At 40.0% G+C, this 20,337-nt stretch overlaps 1 protein-coding gene across 2 annotated transcripts in view; it reads left to right on the forward strand.

The window, feature by feature from the left end:
* The first annotated feature begins 486 nt into the window (after positions 1-486).
* Positions 487-20,337, forward strand: part of LOC115160841 (rho GTPase-activating protein 15) — a 50,614-nt gene continuing 30,763 nt past the window's right edge. For both annotated transcript variants that reach the window (XR_003869125.1, XM_029711315.1), the window contains exons 1-6: positions 487-622; positions 2,328-2,502; positions 5,529-5,594; positions 5,898-6,047; positions 9,350-9,439; positions 20,157-20,255. Coding sequence is in view for 1 of the 2 variants with exons in the window: in XM_029711315.1 (XP_029567175.1) it covers positions 609-622; positions 2,328-2,502; positions 5,529-5,594; positions 5,898-6,047; positions 9,350-9,439; positions 20,157-20,255 (594 nt within the window). In the remaining variant the exon portion in view is untranslated. The remainder of the gene's footprint in view (positions 623-2,327; positions 2,503-5,528; positions 5,595-5,897; positions 6,048-9,349; positions 9,440-20,156; positions 20,256-20,337) is intronic.

The following is a 20,337-nucleotide window of genomic DNA, read 5'->3' on the forward strand; positions in this document are numbered from 1 at the left end:
CCGGAACATGTTCCAGTCTGTGATAGCAAAACAGTCCTGTAGTTTAGCATCTGCTTCATATGACCACTTTTTTTATTGATGCAAACTATAAAAATCACTGTAACCAAATAGAATTTAAGTTAGGACAACATTAACTGCAGTGAAACTTACCACAAGGCATGCACAACTAACTTTCAAACTACACTTTGGGCAAGGGACATGTTTGAAACAAGCTGTTACTAAAAACAGGCCAAAAAGGAGAAGTGGAAAACCACACAAGTTGTTGTCTCGTACACCAACTCTCTGCTACTGGAGGGAGATAATTCTGATCGACCCTGTTCTCAGATTGTGTGATGGTCAGATCTCACATCTACTGTACATGCGTTAGTAATGTGTATTCACTTTTGAAATTAAAGCAAGTTTCAGTCAGACTATTTCTGTGCAAGTAGCACCCTTCAGGAAGTGGGGACCTGAGCCTGCGACATATAACAGATGTTCACATCAACTGTAGAGCAGCAGTGAAAGACATGGTTTGACTACAACACGTGATGAAACCTACTTCCTCTAAAAGGAAGACTTGCACTCTTTCTCTCTTTTTGTGATCTGTGGCAGATTGATTTGATAGAGGCATGGCGGGGACGAGGTAAGAAAGACACCATTCTTGTGGGTTTGGGTTTGAAAATTGAAAGATGCTGTCATTGCTGTTTCCTTGCTTTTAAGAGTATTTGGGGTTTAGTGGGGGCCATTGGTGACTTAAAGAGATGTAACACCTGGGCAATGGTGTCAGTGGCCTGTGTCCTTACTGGACTTGGCTGATAGGTGGAAAGTTGTTGACACGTGAGGAATATCCGTTATTTTTTAGCATTATAGTCCAGAATCATTATAAAATGGTAGATGTTGTTTATGAATGCCCTGTCTACGTGCAGTTAAAACAGGACATGCTAGATGCCACAGGATACCGTAGATTTGCTGTTGAACAAGTGTGAATTCAAAAAATATAGAGAATTTGTGTCTCTTTTTTTTTACATTGCTAAGGTAACTTTTTGAACTTTTTGAAACCGCATTCATTATCCTGTCTGTCAATTGACATTTCTGCACAAGTCTTTACCAGAAATATGACGATTTGTATCACATGGCCATCATTATTTACTGCATTCTTAATGTGGTAATCAGTAAGAAGAAGAGATGTTAGGCTCTATGCAAACATTAAGTACTTTGGATGATTTCTGAATCTGTTTTTTGGGGAGGGAGTTTTAGATTTGCTTCCTGTTGTGAGACACTGCAACTTTTCAAATAAACATCAGTATATAACACACATTTGGTAAAAAAAAAAAGAAAAAAAAAACACCAAAATATTTTATGACATTGGCTGGATGTGCCTTAGTATTTACATGATCATTGTTTAGATTTAACATAGATTTTTGTCAGTGGGTAGATTTGTGAGAATCCTTAAATAAGCAGACTGAGTTTTTTCCTGCTCATCGAAAGACACATTACAGCAAGAGGGATGTTTTGCAATGCTTTGATGAGGCAACCATTACAGGAAGGAAAGTTAAAGTCCTCAAGCTTAGACCAGACTTCTAGAACCGTCTGCCCCTAAATGTTCCTCATCTCCTGAACGTCACAGCTAAACCAAATGAATTAATGCACTCCCAAACGTCATAGACGTCGTAAGGAGTGGACCAAAACGCAGCGGGTAAAGTGCTCATCTTATTTTATTAAAGAAAACACAAGTGAAAACAAACACAACTAAATATGGCCTCCAATTAGAGACAACAACCACCAGCTGCCTCTAATTGGAGGTCATTGCCAAAACTCACATAGAAATAGAAAAGCTAGATAAACACATAGAAATAGATAACAAAGAACATAAACCAAAAACACCGAAACACACAAAACAAACACCCCCTGCCACACCCTGACCAAACCACAATGACAAATAACCCCTTTTACTGGTCAGGACGTGACACCAAAAGCAAAAACAGCACTTTTAACGGCATTCCATGAAGTGTTCTACATCCATTTAATTATTAGAAATCTTATCAGTTGGACACTACTTATTATTTATCAATATTTGAATCAAAGGAGGACCATCATGCTTTCCCAAAAGTTTGTTTGGGCCCTCAAAAAGATGTTGCATGAAGCATACTTCATTTTCAAAAAGGTATTATTTTTTTACTGCATCAGGATAGCATACACAGACATTTTGACTTAATAGCCTTCTTCAGTATGTAGGTTATTTTACATCCATTGATTTATAAGAAATCTTATCAATTGGATAATACTTGTTTTTTTCATCAATATTCTGATCTTAACATCCACTTATGTTTTCATCTCCTTTTGACCAGAATCACCAATCTTCAGAATGTAGGGAAACAGCCACCTCTGATTCTGCCCCACCAGTTGACCGGAGCAGCACAAGGTACAGTCCAGATGCGCATCAAGAGCTCTCAGAGCAGCGGGGAACGCCTGAGTCAAACCAAGTCCATGGTCCTGCAGGATCCTGACCTGCCTCCCAAACCTGTGAGTATACACTGAGTGTACAAAACATTAGGAACACATTCCTAATCTTGAGTTGAACCCCTTTTAGCCCTCAGAACAGCCTCAATTTGTAGGTGCATGGACTCTCCAAGGTACTGAAAGACTCCAATGCTTCCCATAGTTGTGTCAAGTTGGCTGGTAGTGGATCTCTACTCCGAATAGCTCATTCCATCTCATCCCACAGATGCTCAATTGGATTGATATTCCTGGACAGTCCTATCCTAGGGTCATTATCCTGTTTTAAAAATATACTGTTGTCATGAAGGGATACACTTGATTGGCAATGATGTTTAGATAGCCTGTGGCATTCAAACGTTGCTCCACTTTCATCAAGAGGCCCAATGTGTGCCATCCCTGCACCTACATCAGCCTGCAATGTTGACACACAGCATGTTAGATGCTTGTACTCATGTGGTTATCTGCATACCCTAGTCCTCCCATCAGTGTGAAACAGCAGGAACCAGGATTCATCAGACCAGGCAATGTTTTTCACATTCTCCAGTGTCCAGTGTTTTCGTTCCTTAGCCCACTGCAACCGCAGTTTTTTGTTTTGTTGCTAAAAGAAGTGGAACTTTGTAAGGTCGTCGGCTGTCATACCCCATTTGTGTTAAGTTGAAACGAGTTACGCATTATTTTATGGTTCTTTGGACACCAATGTTGTACTGGACTGTCAGTTGACTAACTGCAGTTCATCTGTTGCTCTGCACAATTTGTGTCAGCCTCCTTTGTCCTCTTTCGTCAATTACCTGTTTTCGACCGCCGGCCTGCCTTGGTCTGGATGTTCTTTGGGTGGTGGAGCATTCTTGATACACAAGGGAAACTGTTGAGCGTGAAAAAATCCAGCAGCGTTGCAGTTCTTGACAGTTGACTCACTCAAACTGGTTCGCCTGACACCTACTACCATTCCCCGTTCAAAGGCATTTAAATATTTTGTCTTGCCCATTCACCCTCTGAATGGCACACATACACAATTGTCTCACAATCCATCTCTCAATTGACTCAAGGCTTAAAAATCCTTCTTTAACCTGTCTCCTCTCCTTCATCTACACTGATTGAAGTGGATTAAACAGATGACATCAGTAATGGATCATACATCCAGACCAAGACCTGGTCAGTCTATGTCATGGAAAGATGAGGTGTTCCTTATGTTTGTACACTCAGTGCAGGCGTACACACACACACACACCTATCAGCCGGATAATACCGATTTTAGAGGCTTATTGAATATTGTTAGCCATTTGGTGAACTGTGCTTATATAAATTCCAGTAATTATGATTATATTGTTTATAAACTGTTGTCGCGCATTAGGTGATTATCATTAGCTTAATTGAGCTGATCTCTGTTTGACTCTGAGCACTTCCCTGTGGGAAAATCAGGGTAAAGATAAAACAGATGATGCATTTACAAAATGAGCAATCTGGTGTTGCATATTTGGAATAATGTAGCTACCATGTTGACAATGACCTGGACATAACCCCAACCATTGAATATTTTTCATAAGCTGGTGGAGGGGCTGGCTGACACCTCTGTTTAGCATGGTTCATGCATCGTATCATACAATACATCTGTCTGTTGGCTGGAATGTTCATCTGCAAAATTTCAGATACAAAATAGTATTAGATGTGTTTACAACAGGCCATTGACCTTCAATCCGTCTGTTTAGATTGCTTAACACACACAGTTGTATTGTAAACCTTCATAGGGTTTATTAGTAATTGACAGCAAACTGAATTATTCAGATGATCACTGCCGTGAGGCCACGTCTGGGCTTTTGTTGGGTTGCTTGTTTGCTAATTATGCAGATGATACTTGTTTGTGAGACGTCTTATACTGCAATAATACAGTTTGTCCAGAGGACAGCGATGCAAAGGCTACTGGAGATAATGAACCAGTTCCTACGGACTACAAACATGGTCATTAACAACTCGGAACAAACACAACTCAGAACACAGAACACGGAACACGGAACGTTAGTGTTGCTTTAACATTGCATCAGTGTTCCAGAATGTTGTTCGTATTACAGATGTTCTTTTCATGTCATTACATTCATTACACAGAGGGTCTCATCTAACAGACATCAAAATAAACATTATTTGTTTACTCCCATGTATTAGATATGTTACCAGAGAGCAGAGAAATGCTTTCTTGACCTCCTCCAATGTATGGAAGTAAGTGTGTTAAAACCAGCTGTACCAGCTCCACCCTGTTACACTGTGATTAATGAGAGAATATAGCAGGACCCAATCATAATGAATATTGGACTCTCTAGGGGTTCGGCGTGCCGGGGTAGGCCTATCCTTTGAACAGTAGAGGGCAGGCCAGCACTGTGCTGAAGGATAAAACTGACTACCAAACGATACATTCTGTGAGCTGTGTTTCCATAGTAAAGGGTGTGGATATCGCAGAACTCTTGTTCAACTATGTATAACCTCAACCTCTTCTAAGCTACCTTTACTATAGCTATACCTAGTACTGCTTTTGCTGCTTCTCTATTACTACAATACTGAAATACATGCAGTTGAGAATGGATTTGTCAAATGACACTATCAATAATCTTGCTGTATTTGTGTCCATGTTTATCTTTTGGAATGAGTGTTTACATTGCTGTGATATTAATCTGAATTCTCATGGTCTGATTTTGGTTAGCACTGGGTTGTGTGCGTTGGTAATCTGTTGTCACAGTGCGAGGTCTCATCTCATTAAACCCCACTGTGTTTCCATACACATTCCTATCAGAGACTGTATAGTCTTGTATGATATAGACGTTGTATATGTTAGTACATTGATGATACATTCACACGTAACCATGCTCTGTGTGCAGTATATTGCATAATCTTTACTGCATGGAATACATGGACTCTTAGCAGTACCTGTACGCCTTTAATTTCACTGAACCGATTTTACTAGCTAAAACAATATGGCCACAATCAAGCAACAGCTCTGATTTGAAACAGTCAGGGGAATCGGCTCCTCTTCAATATATTTTTCTGCTTTTCTGTTTCTGTAGATCGCTCGGCACCGGAGGAACCAGTCTCAGCATAACATTGGTGGAGCTGGAGCTGCAGAGACTCTTGTGAGTATGACAGGTCATCATAAATAACTGTTTGTATGGCAACATATGGGAAGGAATGTATTTGGTTTATTATACTTTGTTGCTATGTGGTTGCTACTGGCTATTAGACTATTTCTATAAGTCTAACTTTTAAGTATTATTCACTATAAATATGTTTCTATGCTTTTAACTCAGCAGGCCTATTTTACTTATTAAAATAGGTATATTTATTTTGTTTATATCGATAAAATAGCATGTGTTTTATTTTAATATTTAATTGGTTTAATATATGTTAAAGGCTAAATGTTATATCATGCATTTCAGGTTGTTTTGAAAGGTGAATATTTGAATAAAGCCAAAATATCAGATGGAGGCAAAAAACTGAGGAAGAACTGGGCTTCAACTTGGGTAGTCCTGGAGACTGATACACTTCTGTTTTATAAAGACAGCAAGCAAGAAGCCCTGACGAATTTGGTAGGTTTTTACAACACACACACACACACACACACACACACACACACACACACACACACACACACACACACACACACACACACACACACACACACACACACACACACAGTAAAGTTAAAAGTGACAGTTCAGTAAAGTAAAAAAGTGACATCAATAGGTTGGTAACCTGCTGAATACGAGGGGTCAATGTTCAATTACAGCCTCAAATCAACCTTCTGAGGGATTGCCTATTAGCATTATGAGTGCAAATGTTGAGTGAACACACGCTATGTGCATTTTAATTTGATGCCAGAAATGAAGCGTTTTCTTTTCATTTTCTGATTTCTCAAACTGGCAAATTAACTTTGGCTTTGATCCCAAGGACTGGAGCTCACCCCATCAAAAAGCACTGAGGAACTGTTTACCCCCTTGTGAAGTGGACTGCATATGTGTGTGTGTGTTTGTGTTTGTGTGTGTGTGTGTGTGTGTGTGTGTGTGTGTGTGTGCATGTGTGTCTGTCTATGTGTGTATAGTATGTGACTTTAATCCACCCTGCCCTGATGTGGTTCTGAGAGAGAGAGAGAGAGAGAGAGAGGGGGAGAGGTGGAGCGAGACAGAGAGAAACTGGTGACTGGCAGAGAGAGAGCGAGAGAAGGGGTGGTTGGGGGGAGTCTCTAAAATGAGCTTGCCATGCTTTTTAATGAAGCTCCAAGGACTTAATCAAAGCCCTCTCCCTTACTGAGCCCCACCAGGGCAACGGTCTGTCAGACTCTCCCCGTCCAATAGTTCATTATGGGCGAGAGAGACATTTCCACTTCCACATAGATTGACATATCTCCCCCCCTTTCCGATGGAAATAGTTGGTACAGTGGAGGGTGGTTGTGTGTGTTTGGGGTGGTGGTGGTGGTTTGTGTGTGTGTGTGTGTTCATTTGATAATTTAGTTTATCTTTGTTTCAGAGTAGAATAAACAGCTTATTAATCTCTTGTGTTATCATTTGGTCGCTGTGGGCAGTATTTAGGTTTGGGTCTAAATATACACCTGCAATGTGTACATCATTCTGTAAGGAGAGTTATTTATTCAGTAGAAACAAGAATGGGCAGTATTATACATCATCCAACTTAAACACATGTAGTTTACTCTGTCTGAGGCAGGTACTATAAATCAAATATCACCTAATTTATCCAATAGTGTACCTGTCAGCCAAGGTAGTTAATTGAGTCGTCAAGGTTCAGTTTATTCCAGGCTGGGCATGTGGGATCTCAGTGAGCAAATCAAGGCCCAAGATGGCTTGATTTCATTCTGATTTATGGTGTTTACAATGTATTGTGATACTACATTGTAATACTGTTGTAGAATGTCCTTATCATCTTAATTTTCTACAGCATCTCACTATAATTTACCCATGATTTCCCTCGTCTGAGACCACAATAAAGGGAAATTATATCTAAATGAGTTCCCATGCCTTTAACACTGATTAGTTCTTCTTTAAAAAAGCTACATTTTCTAAATCACATTCTCTTTGTCTGAAAATTATACCGTTCTTATTTTGATACGGTTACACACCGCTTCTTTAATTCCATAGAGGATATGAATAAGATATTAAAGGTTTGAATGATAGAGAATTACAGCACATGTACATTTCTCAGTTTACAGCGTAATGAATATGAAAAAGTGCTATAGCAAAAGGGTAAAATCTGATATTTGGGTAGAGCACTTCCTTTTGTTTATTTATCGTGATTTCTATCAAATATCTGTCCATTATAGAGAAAGCGGCCCTCATTAAACATTGATTTTGATATTTACTGCACAACTATGATACATTTAGGAGTCCCATTCACAAACACAGCAGTGAAACTACAATGAACAAAAATATAAACACAACACACAACAATTTCAAAGAAGTTACAGTTCATAAAATGAAATAAGTCAGTTGAAATAAATTCATAAGGCCCTAATCTGTGGATTTCTCATGACTGGGAATACAGATATGCATATTTTGGTCACAGATACCTTAAAAAAAGGTAGGGGCGTGGATCAGAAAACTAGTCAGTATCTGGTGTGACCACCATTTGCCTCATGCAGTGCGACACATCTCCTTCACATAGAGCTGTTGATTATGGCCTGTGTAATGTTGTCCCATTCCTCTTTAATGGCTGTGTGAAGTTGCTGAGTATGGGTGGGAACTGGAACATGCTGTCGTACACGTCGATCCAGAGCATCCCAAATTTGCTCAATGGTTGATATGTCTGGTGAGTATGCAGGCCATGGTCGACATGGAACATTTTCAGCTTCCAGGAATTGTGTACAGATCCTTGCGACATGGGGCTGTGCATTATCATGCTGAAACATGAGGTGATGGTGGCAGATGAATGGCACAACAATGGGCCTCAGGAACTCATCACGGTATCTCTGTGCAATCAAATTGACATGTCATTGTTTTTGTTGTCTGTAACTTATGCCTGCCCATACCATAACCCCACTGCCACCATGGGGCACTCTGTTCACAACGTTGACATCAGCAAACCGCTCGCCCACACGACGCCATACACGCCATCTGCCAGTTGAAAACGTGATTAATCTGAAGAGCACACTTCTCCAGCATGCCAGTGGCCATCGAAGGTGAGTCTTCGGCCACTGAAGTTGGTTACAACGCCGAACAGCATTCAGGTCAAGACCCTGGTGAGGACGATGAGCACGCAGCAGCTGAGCTTCCCTGAGGCGGTTTCTGACAGTTTGTGCAGAAATTCTTCAGTTTTGCAAACCCACAGTTTCATCAGATGTCCGGGTAGCTGGTCTCAGATGATCCCGCAGGTGAAGAAGCCAGATGTGGAGGTCCTGGGCTGGCGTGGTTACACTTAGTTTGCAGTTGTGAGGCCGGTTGGACGTACTGCTCAATTCTCTAAAATGACTTTTGGCTTATGGCAGAGAAATGAGCATTCAATTCTCTGGAAAGAGCTCTGGAGGACATTCCTGCAGTCAGCATGCCATTTGCAAGCTCCCTCAAAACTTGAGACATCTGTGGCATTGTGTTGTGTGACAAAACTGCACATTTTAGAGTGCCATTTTATTGTCCCCAGCACAAAGTGCACCTGTGTAATGATCAGGTGGTTGGATTATCTTGGCAAAGGAGAAATGCTCACTAACTGGGATGTAAACAAATTTGATCACAAAATTTGAGAGAAATAAGATTTTGGTGGGATCTTTTATTTCAGCTCATGAAACATGGGACCAACACTTCACATGTTGTGTTTATATTTTTGTTCAGTATAGTAACCTTTATTCACTAAACACCTCTCCACTCTGCCTCTTATATGTCTGTAGAAACCTGGATGCAGCCCTGATGGGGTGGATCTCTGTGGGGCCGTGGTTGAATGGACAACAGAGAGGTCCAGCCGGAGGAACGTGGTTCAGGTACGGCCATTTTGTTTCTGCGTAAAGACAAGGATCAAGTAAGTTCACAACAAGACTAAGCAGCCTGCAAATTGTCTGTTTTTGTTGTTGATGATGGGATGTTCTCAGATGCACTCTTTCCTTGATAATTTCAGTATATAATAGACTCAACTTAAAATATTTGATCAATTTTCATAAATTATTTTTCGTTGCTTCAACCACCTGTTCAGAGAAGATATTTCAATGGAGTCAGATTGCACTTGAAGGTGATGTTAAGCCAACATCTTGTCTCCTCAGACCCAATGGCCTTTAGTTTAGGGAATTAGACCTTTGAACTTCACAGTACTATCGTCTTATTGCCTTTTCAAGATACTCTTTGGTAAAAGCTTAAGCCAGCAAAGCAAACTGATGATCAATTCATTGGCGGTGGCAGCACAAGTTTTCATGAGAAAAAAAATGCTGTGATAAGCGGGAGAAAAGGAAGAGGATGAGAGCAGATTTCACGATCTCATCAGACGCTTAAGACACTTCATCGCTGCCGGTCGCTACTCTTCCGCACAGTATTTCAGCCTCAAAATCTTAATGCAGTGAAGATTAAAATGGGAATTACACCATAATCTTAAATAATCCAAGTGCTGTGGACAGAAAAGTGTGTGTAATGCCGACGCAAAGCTATTCTGAGTTCTGACAACATTGTCAATCAACACTAGGATTACAGATAAAATTAGTACGGAAAGTTACTTTTAATTTCGCACCATTCCAGAGACTGATTTATACAATAATCGAAGAAATACCTCACAAAGATATGCCTGTCAGATGGGTAGATACGATTACAAAAATATAATAGACATTTTTGTTTTGTTCGCCCGCTTATACAGTATCTCCGCTCCCCATATCTCTGACTTCCAGATAGATCCCAATTTCTAAGATAATTCAAGGACGATGACAACATAATTGCTCTATTGAACCATGTAAACTAAGGGCCGGTTTACTGACTTGATGAGTTTGGCACTATTGCAAATGGTGATCTCAAAAGGCCATTCACTAGATTTGATATGGAGTAATTAAAATTTCCTGCAAAGTACCCAGTGGTTGCAGACATAAATGTGACTCTCAACTTTAAACCTTCATTGATGGCATCAGTATATCCACTGAATGTACAAAACATTAGGAACACCTTCCTAATATTAAGTTGCACCTCTTTTTGCCCTCAGAACAGCCTCAATTCGTTGGGCCATTGACTCTCTACAAGGTGTCGAAAGTGTTCGACAGGGATGCTGGCCCATGTTGAATCCCATGCTTCCCACAGTTGTGTCAAGTTGGCTAGATGTCCTTTGGGTGGTGGATCATTCTTGATACACACGGGATACTGTTGAGTGTGAAAAACCCAGCAGCGTTACAGTTCTTGACACAAACCGATGTGCTTGGCACCTACTACCATACTCCATTTAAAGGCACTTAAATATTTTGTCTTGCCCATTCCCCCTCTGAATGGCACACATACACAATGTCCATGTCTCAATTGTCTCAAGGCTTGAAAATCCTTCTTTATCCTGTCTCCTCCCCTCCATCTACACTGATTGAAGTGGATTTAACAGGTGACATCAGTAAGGGATCATAGCTTTCACCTGGATTCCCCTGAGCGGTCTATGTCATGAAAATATCAGGTGTTCCTAATGTTTTGTACACTCAGTGTATTTCAGTGTATTTCTTCCAAATCCAACATTTCAAATGCACAAGATATATCGATTGAATGCGCTTCAAATCCAATGTCCAAATATGACAAGGAGCCTCAGTTCAATCAATTCTGCAATCAAACCTTATTTTCCACTCAGCTCTCTATCACTATCATTCTCTGTGAACCTTCCAGTAAGGAAGCGTCCTCCCTGGACAGTGTTGTCATTAACAGGCTACCCAGCCAAAGATCACAGGGTCATGACCCTGAGAAATGTGCCTCTCAGTCAGTCAGCGTTGACTTTCTAAGACCTCAGTGCTCACCAGCTGTTTTTCCCCACAGTAGCTTTTCAGATCAGCGACATGGCTGCTTGGCAGGCAGGAAGCAGCCAACCTGCTCTTTCTAGAGGAAGTCATGGGTAAAATGATAGAGGAGAGCTGAAACTGACTCATTAAGGCAATGCCCGCCTGAAAAAAAAGTATGTTTTTCTTATCTATATAGTTGAAAGTTTAGTGAATGTGTGATCGACTGAGGAAGTGGTTCAATCACTTTATGGGGGTCCTGCAAGGGGATTAACATGGTTAGAAGAGAGCTCTGGTTTGGCTCGAGGGCAGCTGAAGGAATAGTAAAAGTGTTAGAAAATGTTGTTGATGGAAATGGTTCAGAAATAGGTGTTCATGTTATTCATCTACACGGTTTATTTATTCACTTTTTTTCATTCTTTTTGTCGTTGTGGAGGAGTGACAAGGTTGGTGACACAAAGGTCTTCCATATTCCACAAGCAGGGGAAAGAGGATGGGAATGGGAGGAGGGTGTTAACTGAGGCCATTGTCACCCACAGTATTTATTCAGCTGCAGGCTTCTTTTTAGACTTGACACAAGTCTGTTACTCACCCTTCCCGTTATCTCTTCACTCACCAATATCATAATTTATGTTTATGAATAGATTGACATTGTTCTTCATGATTCAGTATTGCCCTACCAGGAGCTTAAGGAAGGAGGGACTTTGTTTTCCTTCAAGGTTACTCCACACTTCAGCTTAGTGAGACACTGTGATTAACCTTCACTTGGTCTCTACATATGAAATTCTTAAAACAATGCAAGGTTCATGTCTGCTACATTTTTATCAGGCTATCAGTTACACAGCCAGGGTTGACAAAGTGAAACGTAACCTTGCAGAAACAAGGAGGGAGCTCTGGTCTTTGTATTTGGATTCCTTTGACACCTGAGGGACCCCCATATCTTGTGCCATGCTCACGGAAAGAATGCATACACAAACATAGTTAGAAACCAGAGAAAACTGTGGTCAATTGTGATGTGGTTGTTTTGAGGCTGAGAGTAAGTCACTTCTGCGTCTGTATCAGTCTCAGGTTAAACATCGCATGAGGGTTGACAGGAAATACACATTTTTGACTGCAATATGAGATATGTCATTGTTCGTCACACAGCTGCCTTATGATACATAAGATTGTATAAACATACAAAAAGGTTCACTGAAGAACAGAGATTGTTTAAACTTCACTATTTGTACTGTGATAAAAAAAAAACATTTAAAGAAGCATAGAGGTAGGAGGGGACATGATGCAGAAAAGGGACATGAGGAGAGGACATACTTTAGCTTGGGCAACCATAAACCAGACCATATATAAGGCTATATAAGGCTAACATTGTCCGATCAAAGTCAGACACAATGAGCAGAACTCTGTATTCCAAACTGCAGTCTACCTATATTGAGCTGTCATACCAGGGGTGGCAGGTAGCATTGAGGTTAGAGTGTTGGGCCAGTAACTGAAAGGTTGCTGGTTCGAGGACCGGAGCTGACAAGATAATAAATATATATAAAAAAATCTGTAGCTGAGCAAGGCACTTAACCCTAATTGCCTCAGCGGTGCTGTTCAATGGTGACTGTGACCCTACTCCCTGCGGGGGTTTCAGGGGGTTGGGATATGCAAAAAACACATTTCCATTACAAACTTGTGTTTAACAGGACAAATATAAGCACCCCCAAAATAATATACTAAAAATAATATGTCAAAATGTCTGTTTCAGAAGACTGAATGGAAATACCTGGCACACTGTCTTTATAACCAAAAGCAATTCATAAGAATTTCAACATTATTAGTTTAAAAAAAAAACTATTGTCAGCATTGATGAAAGCAGATAGTCTGTTTGAAAAGGACTAACGGCTCAAAAACTATCCCACGAGGCTAATAAAACTAGAAATATCTCTGACATAGCTCAACAAATGAAAAGGAGCACAACTTTGAATAAGTGGTCATGCATTTTTCATGCCTTTCTGCATATTTAAGTGTTTGAGTCTGGCTTGAGTGAGTTAAAAGCAAATAACAAAAGGAGCAGAAAAGTCCAAATTGCATCAACTCCACCAGAAGAAAGAGAGACAAAAAGTAGTGTAGTGTCAAAGGCGTCTGGTTTTAACCACTGGCCGCTGCTACAGAGACGTCAACACCAGCATCCTTCTCTCATCACTAATTGATTCTTTGGAGTTTTGGGCGACTCTCGCTGTGAGCCCCCTGTACCCTCTCTGCTCTGACAAACATCGTTCTCATAGTCACGATGTGGAAAAACAGACTTCAACAACAACCATGGAGAGAAGACAGAAACAACTAAGATGATGAAATAGAGCCCAGGGCTAGAAAATAATGAGTCCATTTTAGTGGAGGAGCTTTAACCTGCCACCACTCTAAAAACATTGCTTTGTCTTGACTAATCAACAGGAAAGTTTAATATTCTTGCGAAAGGCCCATAATCACTTCAGGAAGCGTCCTTCTGAGTGTTAAAGGTGAATTAAACTGGCAGGATGTCATCCTAATTTTTTCGGAAGAAGTTCATTGAGGTTAGCACAGTTTTTGATCTTCGGATTTCTGTATGAGCCTCAACCTTTCTAAAGTTCAGTCAGATGAAAGGCATTGACTTTTACAACTGGCTTGGCCCTTGTTACACCAACACAGAAATACTAAACACCTCCACATCATTATGCATCAGTCAGGCCCTGAAGTGTAGGAGCTGTATCTTGAGTGGAGTAAATCAAAAAAGCTGGACCAGATCGATGTAAATGAATGTATTTACTATTTAAAGCAACTGAAAGATCAGTACAGTAGATAGTCAGAGCAGGTTATAGTTTGTACAGTAGGAGTAGGATTTATCCAGTGCCTACTGGTCCCCTGATCCCAGGATGTAATCGTCCAAAGCTGCTGACCTGACTACTTTAATGCCATCTGTCTTAAAGCTCACGGTGCCTGATTGCTTCTTGATGACCAGCCGTGATTACGATTGTGAATAGGAGTGGCTCGCTCCCAAAATGGATCCCACATCACATCACACACAAATAGAGGTAACCTCTCACAGACACAGACTGTGCTTGTACTAGCCAACACTACTTTGGTGAGGTCTAGGAGATTGACCTGCGGTTAACCTTTTACTGCAGTGGGCTAAATCAGGGTCACACAGAGTGTTTCTTGGTAGTCTTAAGCAAATCTACTTTGAAACAAAAGTATATACCTCACAGACATGATTATGGGGGGGAAAAAGAAGACACCTGTACCATGTCAGATATAGAGTTGAATGTATTTAATTTGGAGTTTATCCAAATATTACACTTTATATACATCACAGAAGACTGAAATATAACAAAACCGTTTCACATAGAAACACCGTATTTTCTGCGTATTTTTTTGTTTTCATGTTTATTAGTTATGAAATTATGAAAAGTATTAATAACATTCCACCCATGAACCCACTAGAGGGTGATTTGGTCATTTGACTGCAGGAAAGGGCTACACCCCAAAAGAAGCTCCTAACTTCCATAGCGTTGATGACAGTAGGCATCGGCCAACAACAAGTAGCTTAGTTTATTTAAAATACAGCCTATACTAGAATGTTAATGGAAAGGTTAGTTGGACCATAATAGCAATATCCAGATCAATGAATGAATAATACCACATTTTGTTTGATTTTGAGCAATCACATTTTATATAATGAGCATATCCTTGCATTTCATTCTCCCCTGCTATTTCTTCATCCACCTCCCTCTTGTTGTCTTGTCATTTCTTGTCCTTCTGGCTGGAGGGTAGAGACCGCACCACTAAGACATGCACCATATTGTAGCGATGCATGTCTCCGTGGTGTCAGAGCTGCGGGAGTCTGGAGCTCTTTAACAGTGTTATCACAACTGCCGTTTCACACTGTACCTCACGGCCATGCGCACGGATTGATATGCTTCGGAGTGACTTTGTGATAAGTGTTATGGCTAATTGGCCCTGGAGGATGGCAAAATCTTAGGGCTTCAAATGGGGTCGTAAGATTATTGTATATCAATCTATTCACATAATGGTAATGTGTTTTGTTTGTTATGAGAGGAAGGCCTGTCCGTTTGTCACTCTGTGGTCTGGTAGAGTACCATCATACGTTGTATTTTTATACATATGGATAGCACATTACTCCCAGCTCGGAATAAGGGTAGTTACAGCACCACTTTATTACTAAGTTATTACACATTTATTCTAAGCTGTGAAGTAAAGTGGCACTGTGATTTTTATATCTTGTCTCTTTCTCCACAAACCATGTAAAAAAACAAAAAAACAATGAGAGCGTTTGAAAGATTCTTCCCTGTAACCCTTAAACACAGATACTTTATGACAACGGAGTCGCAAGGCAGCTGGCAATAGTCCCAGATTAACACAGAATGTCACCTTGTGAAACACTAGCCGTCATCTAAGGCCTGACCCCTACAAGACGTAGTCAGGTTCCCCATGTCATTCTCTCAGCTGGTCCTTTCTCGCACGCAACCCCCCCCCCCCCTTTGTTTTAAAAAGGCTTTTATCCATTCTGTCACTGGAACACAGTGTTCTTATTCAAAGAAGGGAAACAAGTGGAAAACATAATAGTTTATTAAATTGCATCATCATTGCGTTACGTTGATTGCGTAGTTGTAAGTTACCTTCGTAATGCTCCCTCTGAAGTGGGTCTCTGGAGACTTGAGATGAGGACTTAATCCGTTAAAATGACAGTCTCTCTCTGGTAGTCCCAGAGCGTAGAAAAGGTATTTGTGGTGTGGCCCTTCTTCCTCAAAGCTGCTTACATTGAAGTGGGCATTAATTTGGTTCTTCAGAGAAACAGTGAAAGTATATAGTATGTTAATCGCCAGTACGGTGGAAGGATTTAAACCCCCAACAGCAGATTGCCTTGGAGATTACAACTTAGAAATGAACTTCAGTTAAACCACATGACTTAATTCTAGCCAGACATGCATCACACAGTATTAAATGTTATACCTTTCTTATGTGGACAAATGTGAGCCACCAAGATTGAGCATCTGGGATGAGTTCAGGTCATGGAGCAAAGAGAAGAGCAGTGAGCAATTTGTGGGTTATAAATTGTGGAGATTTATTACATTTTCTGCAAATGATAGAACATTCTTATGACAACTGTTGCCTTGGCCTAAGATAACTCAGCAGTACATTGCAGGATTAACATTCTGCTCAGGTCAGACCTAAATAAAAAGCATCCAACACTTTAGATACTCTTTAATTTCACACTGTTTCCACTGTTTTTCTAAGAACTTTTCTTTCTGTGATTATCATCGCAGTTTTGACACATCTACAGATATTTTGTTGCAAATTGGAAATAATTAACTTGGCAAAGTAGAATGCTTCAACATTGCATTGTTCCTTTATGAAGAACCACAATTAATGTTTAATTTAAGAGCCACATGCAAATGTAAAGGCACAAATGGCACTCTCCTCTCTGCTCCGCTGTGCATATTTAAATATTAATGGATCCAGTCAAAATAAAGCCCAGAAATTCAACACCCTCTTTATTAAGAAATGTGATGAAAAAAATAGATTTATTTCATATTCTTTTTCATTTCTAAAAGCAAAACACTACTTTGCACTGGTTACTATAACTGAATTTCACTTCTTAAAAATACACATAAAACTTTTGACTTTTGTTTTTATATAGTGGCAATGAGCTGAATATATTCCCTGAATAGAAGTCAAGTCATACCCTTTATATGCAGTCATTTTACAATGCATTTCCATTGCATTGTCAAAGCTGATTATCTCCTATAATACCTCACATTTCATAACAGTCTATGAATGACCAACTATTGGTCTGTTGGTTATAAAGAACAATGTTAATCAGTGGTATAAACTATATAATTACATTTTGATTTCCCATTGTCCTTCTTTATTAATTCATATGTTTGCCTATTGTTTTGTTTGACTGTGGAGACCTGGATGTGAGTGTTGCATTAGCCTGCACCTCCTACATTGTCTGTAGTGTTCCATTTGGACTATAGCTAGCATGTTGATATGAAGGGCCTTTGGGGGATCTATCTGCTTTCACATACATTAGCATCTCCAGCAAACATTTGCCTGAGAATAAAATGACCATTCTAATTAAAATCACCAACTCTTAGTTCAAGAGGCCTGTGCACGTCAGGATTAATATCATGGCATATTAAGGAGTTTGCGTCGTCCCAACGAACCTACAGCTCAATATGAGCCTGAGAGGCGGTGCCCTACACACTGTACCTTTGTGCTGGCTCAGATTAGGACAGTTGACATGTGAACATGGAGACTGGGTAGGGCCATATTTAGTTGAAGGAGCTTATCTCCATTTTTGATTAACTGAATGAATAGACACCAAGCGTCCGCTGTCATTTCTCTGCGCTGCTTCAGATAATCTTAAATGCATCTTTAAGATGCTCCTAAAAAAAGATATATTTTTTAAGCAGTTTGCTCTCAATTTTTGATTAAACTTCAGAGGGAAGAGTCTGCCTTATCAGGAAGTCAGATATACTTTGGTGTAAGCCAGACATTTCAATAGGGTTCTGTTTCCAAGATGACAGGAGAAGAAAAAGGACGTAATGTTCAGGATGCTTTTCTGTATGAGGATCCCATGGACTACATGATAAATCCTGAGTCTTAAACCCCAATATGAAGAGGATTGTAGGCTAGCTTCACCATGATATGGACACATTGGATTTCAACAGAGATTCCAAGTTGCAGGGACCAGTTAATAAACAGTCACTAATATTGGTTTCCTCTTTCAAGGCCTAGGATTTTAGGCTTGTGATTTGAAGTTGACATCCAGGCACATAACTTAAAAATCTTTGCAAATCTCCCATTGATATTAATAATGTACGTGAAAGGTTGCTTTACTCATTCTTCAAATCAACTCGTACTATGATTCTAGAGCTCTGACATACTGGCGTAAATCATTTCTGCCAAATTATACAATTATGAGGGGCTGTGAATGGCAAAATGAAACATCAATGCATACAGTCATCCCAGTTGAAGGTAGCTAGATCAGTCACCTGTGGGAATAGAGAGGGAGTTCAGTGTGTCCACCATCTAACATTTATAAGAGGAACAGACTGTAACTAATGCAAAATTCATGCAAATACATCTAACTTGGGTTATAAAACAACCTATCCAAGTCCATTATGTTCCAGTTAATCATGGAGAGAAGAGGTGATACCAACACAACCGATCTGTGTTGTTATTTATAGGATATACAGTACTGTACATGGTAATGGTTGAACATTTTTTACACAGGTTCCTGTATGCATTTTTTATGTTTGTGTATCTGATTACACATACTTTATGTTAGAGAACAGAAAATAGATCCTCAGAGCCCAAGGTTTGTGTGTTTGTGACTGTTTTGAGAGCACTTTCAGATTCACCAGTGAGCCTCCTCGTAACCTGTCCCCCACATTGCAGCGTGATTGCAGAGCCTATTACTGACACGTCCTGGGGAAGCCTCCAGGAAAAACAATGTTCCAGAGCAAACATGCTTGTTCAGATGCTTGTAACCCAAGAAAGGAGGGATGGCAAACTCACTCTGACAAGGATTGTGCCCCTAACCATTCTCTGTTTTTATCTGGCATCACAAAAGCATGCTGCTTAACTGCTCCTGACGCTTTGTAAGGAAGTCACAAAAGTCAGCTCCACAATAGTCCCAAACTTTGAAGGTCCATGTAGGGTAACCATGATTGCATGAGTGGAATATTGGGACAGCAAGATGTGAGATGCTACTCCCCAAGGCTACGAGTGACTTTGTAAGCATAGTTGTTGATAAAATATGAAATTTCCTCCTCAGAATTTGTTAAAAGGTTTCGTGTGACAAAAATAATTACAGTCTGGTCTGGCTTTTCATGCTGGATTAAAGAGATATTAATATACGAAGGGGGAAAGGTTACTCACATCCCAAACTCCATACGGTAAAAACACTTCCTCTAAGAAATTAACACATAGATGAATGATGAACAATTGTCAACATTTTAACTAATTTAGGAAGATAACATGCGAAAATAAGTTTCTTCATTATGTATGGTATGAAATACCATTTTGTCTCCTTTTATGTTATTTTTACCATTTTTGTTACAAAACATGAGCAAAATTTAATCAGCTGTAATATCAACCACACTTGACAATGCTGACCTTGATGTCAGGGTTTCTCAAAGACTTTTACTAACAGTACAGTTATTCTGTTTGACGGCGCCAAATGCTGTTACTACACTGTTGCAGAGATGCAGAACAGGCCTGATATTAAGATGACAAGTATCACACTAATTATGTTTTCCCCTCTGAGAATACAGTCTGCATTTGTCTCTTCTTTTGGCGCGCGCACACACACACACACACACACACACACACACACACACACACACACACACACACACACACACACACACACACACACACACACACACTGCACAACGTGAGCTTCTTGTCAAACACAGAGAGCACACATATTAACAGGCACATAGCTGAAAAGACTCAACAGACCAAGGGAATGAGTATCAAGTGCAAAGTCTGCTGATGCTGGAGTGAGCATAGTCTTACAAACTCATGTGGATCAGTAGGTGTCATTAAAATGATATGAACATGTAAATATTGATTGTTAGTTTAGGGTATTATGAATTCTAACCTTTGCTATTCGATATGTATTATGCCCCGCTTCACGGGAATGCATTAGGTAAAGGCCTGTTTGTTGTTGTACCTTTATTGAGGTCAATTTGAACATTCTCCGTTCCAGATAACAACCAGCTCTGGCAGTGAGTTCCTTCTCCAGGCTGACAATTACCCCACAATATGTAAATGGCATGATGCTATTAAAAGCACAGCTGACAACTTGGTAAGCAGTTTCCTGTTTCTTACAGACGGTGTATCTGAAGTTCAACATTTCTGAAGTGTTTATGATTTTGGATATTGAAATT

Source organism: Salmo trutta, chromosome 24, assembly GCF_901001165.1.
Source record: "Salmo trutta chromosome 24, fSalTru1.1, whole genome shotgun sequence".
Lineage (NCBI taxonomy): Eukaryota > Metazoa > Chordata > Actinopteri > Salmoniformes > Salmonidae > Salmo > Salmo trutta.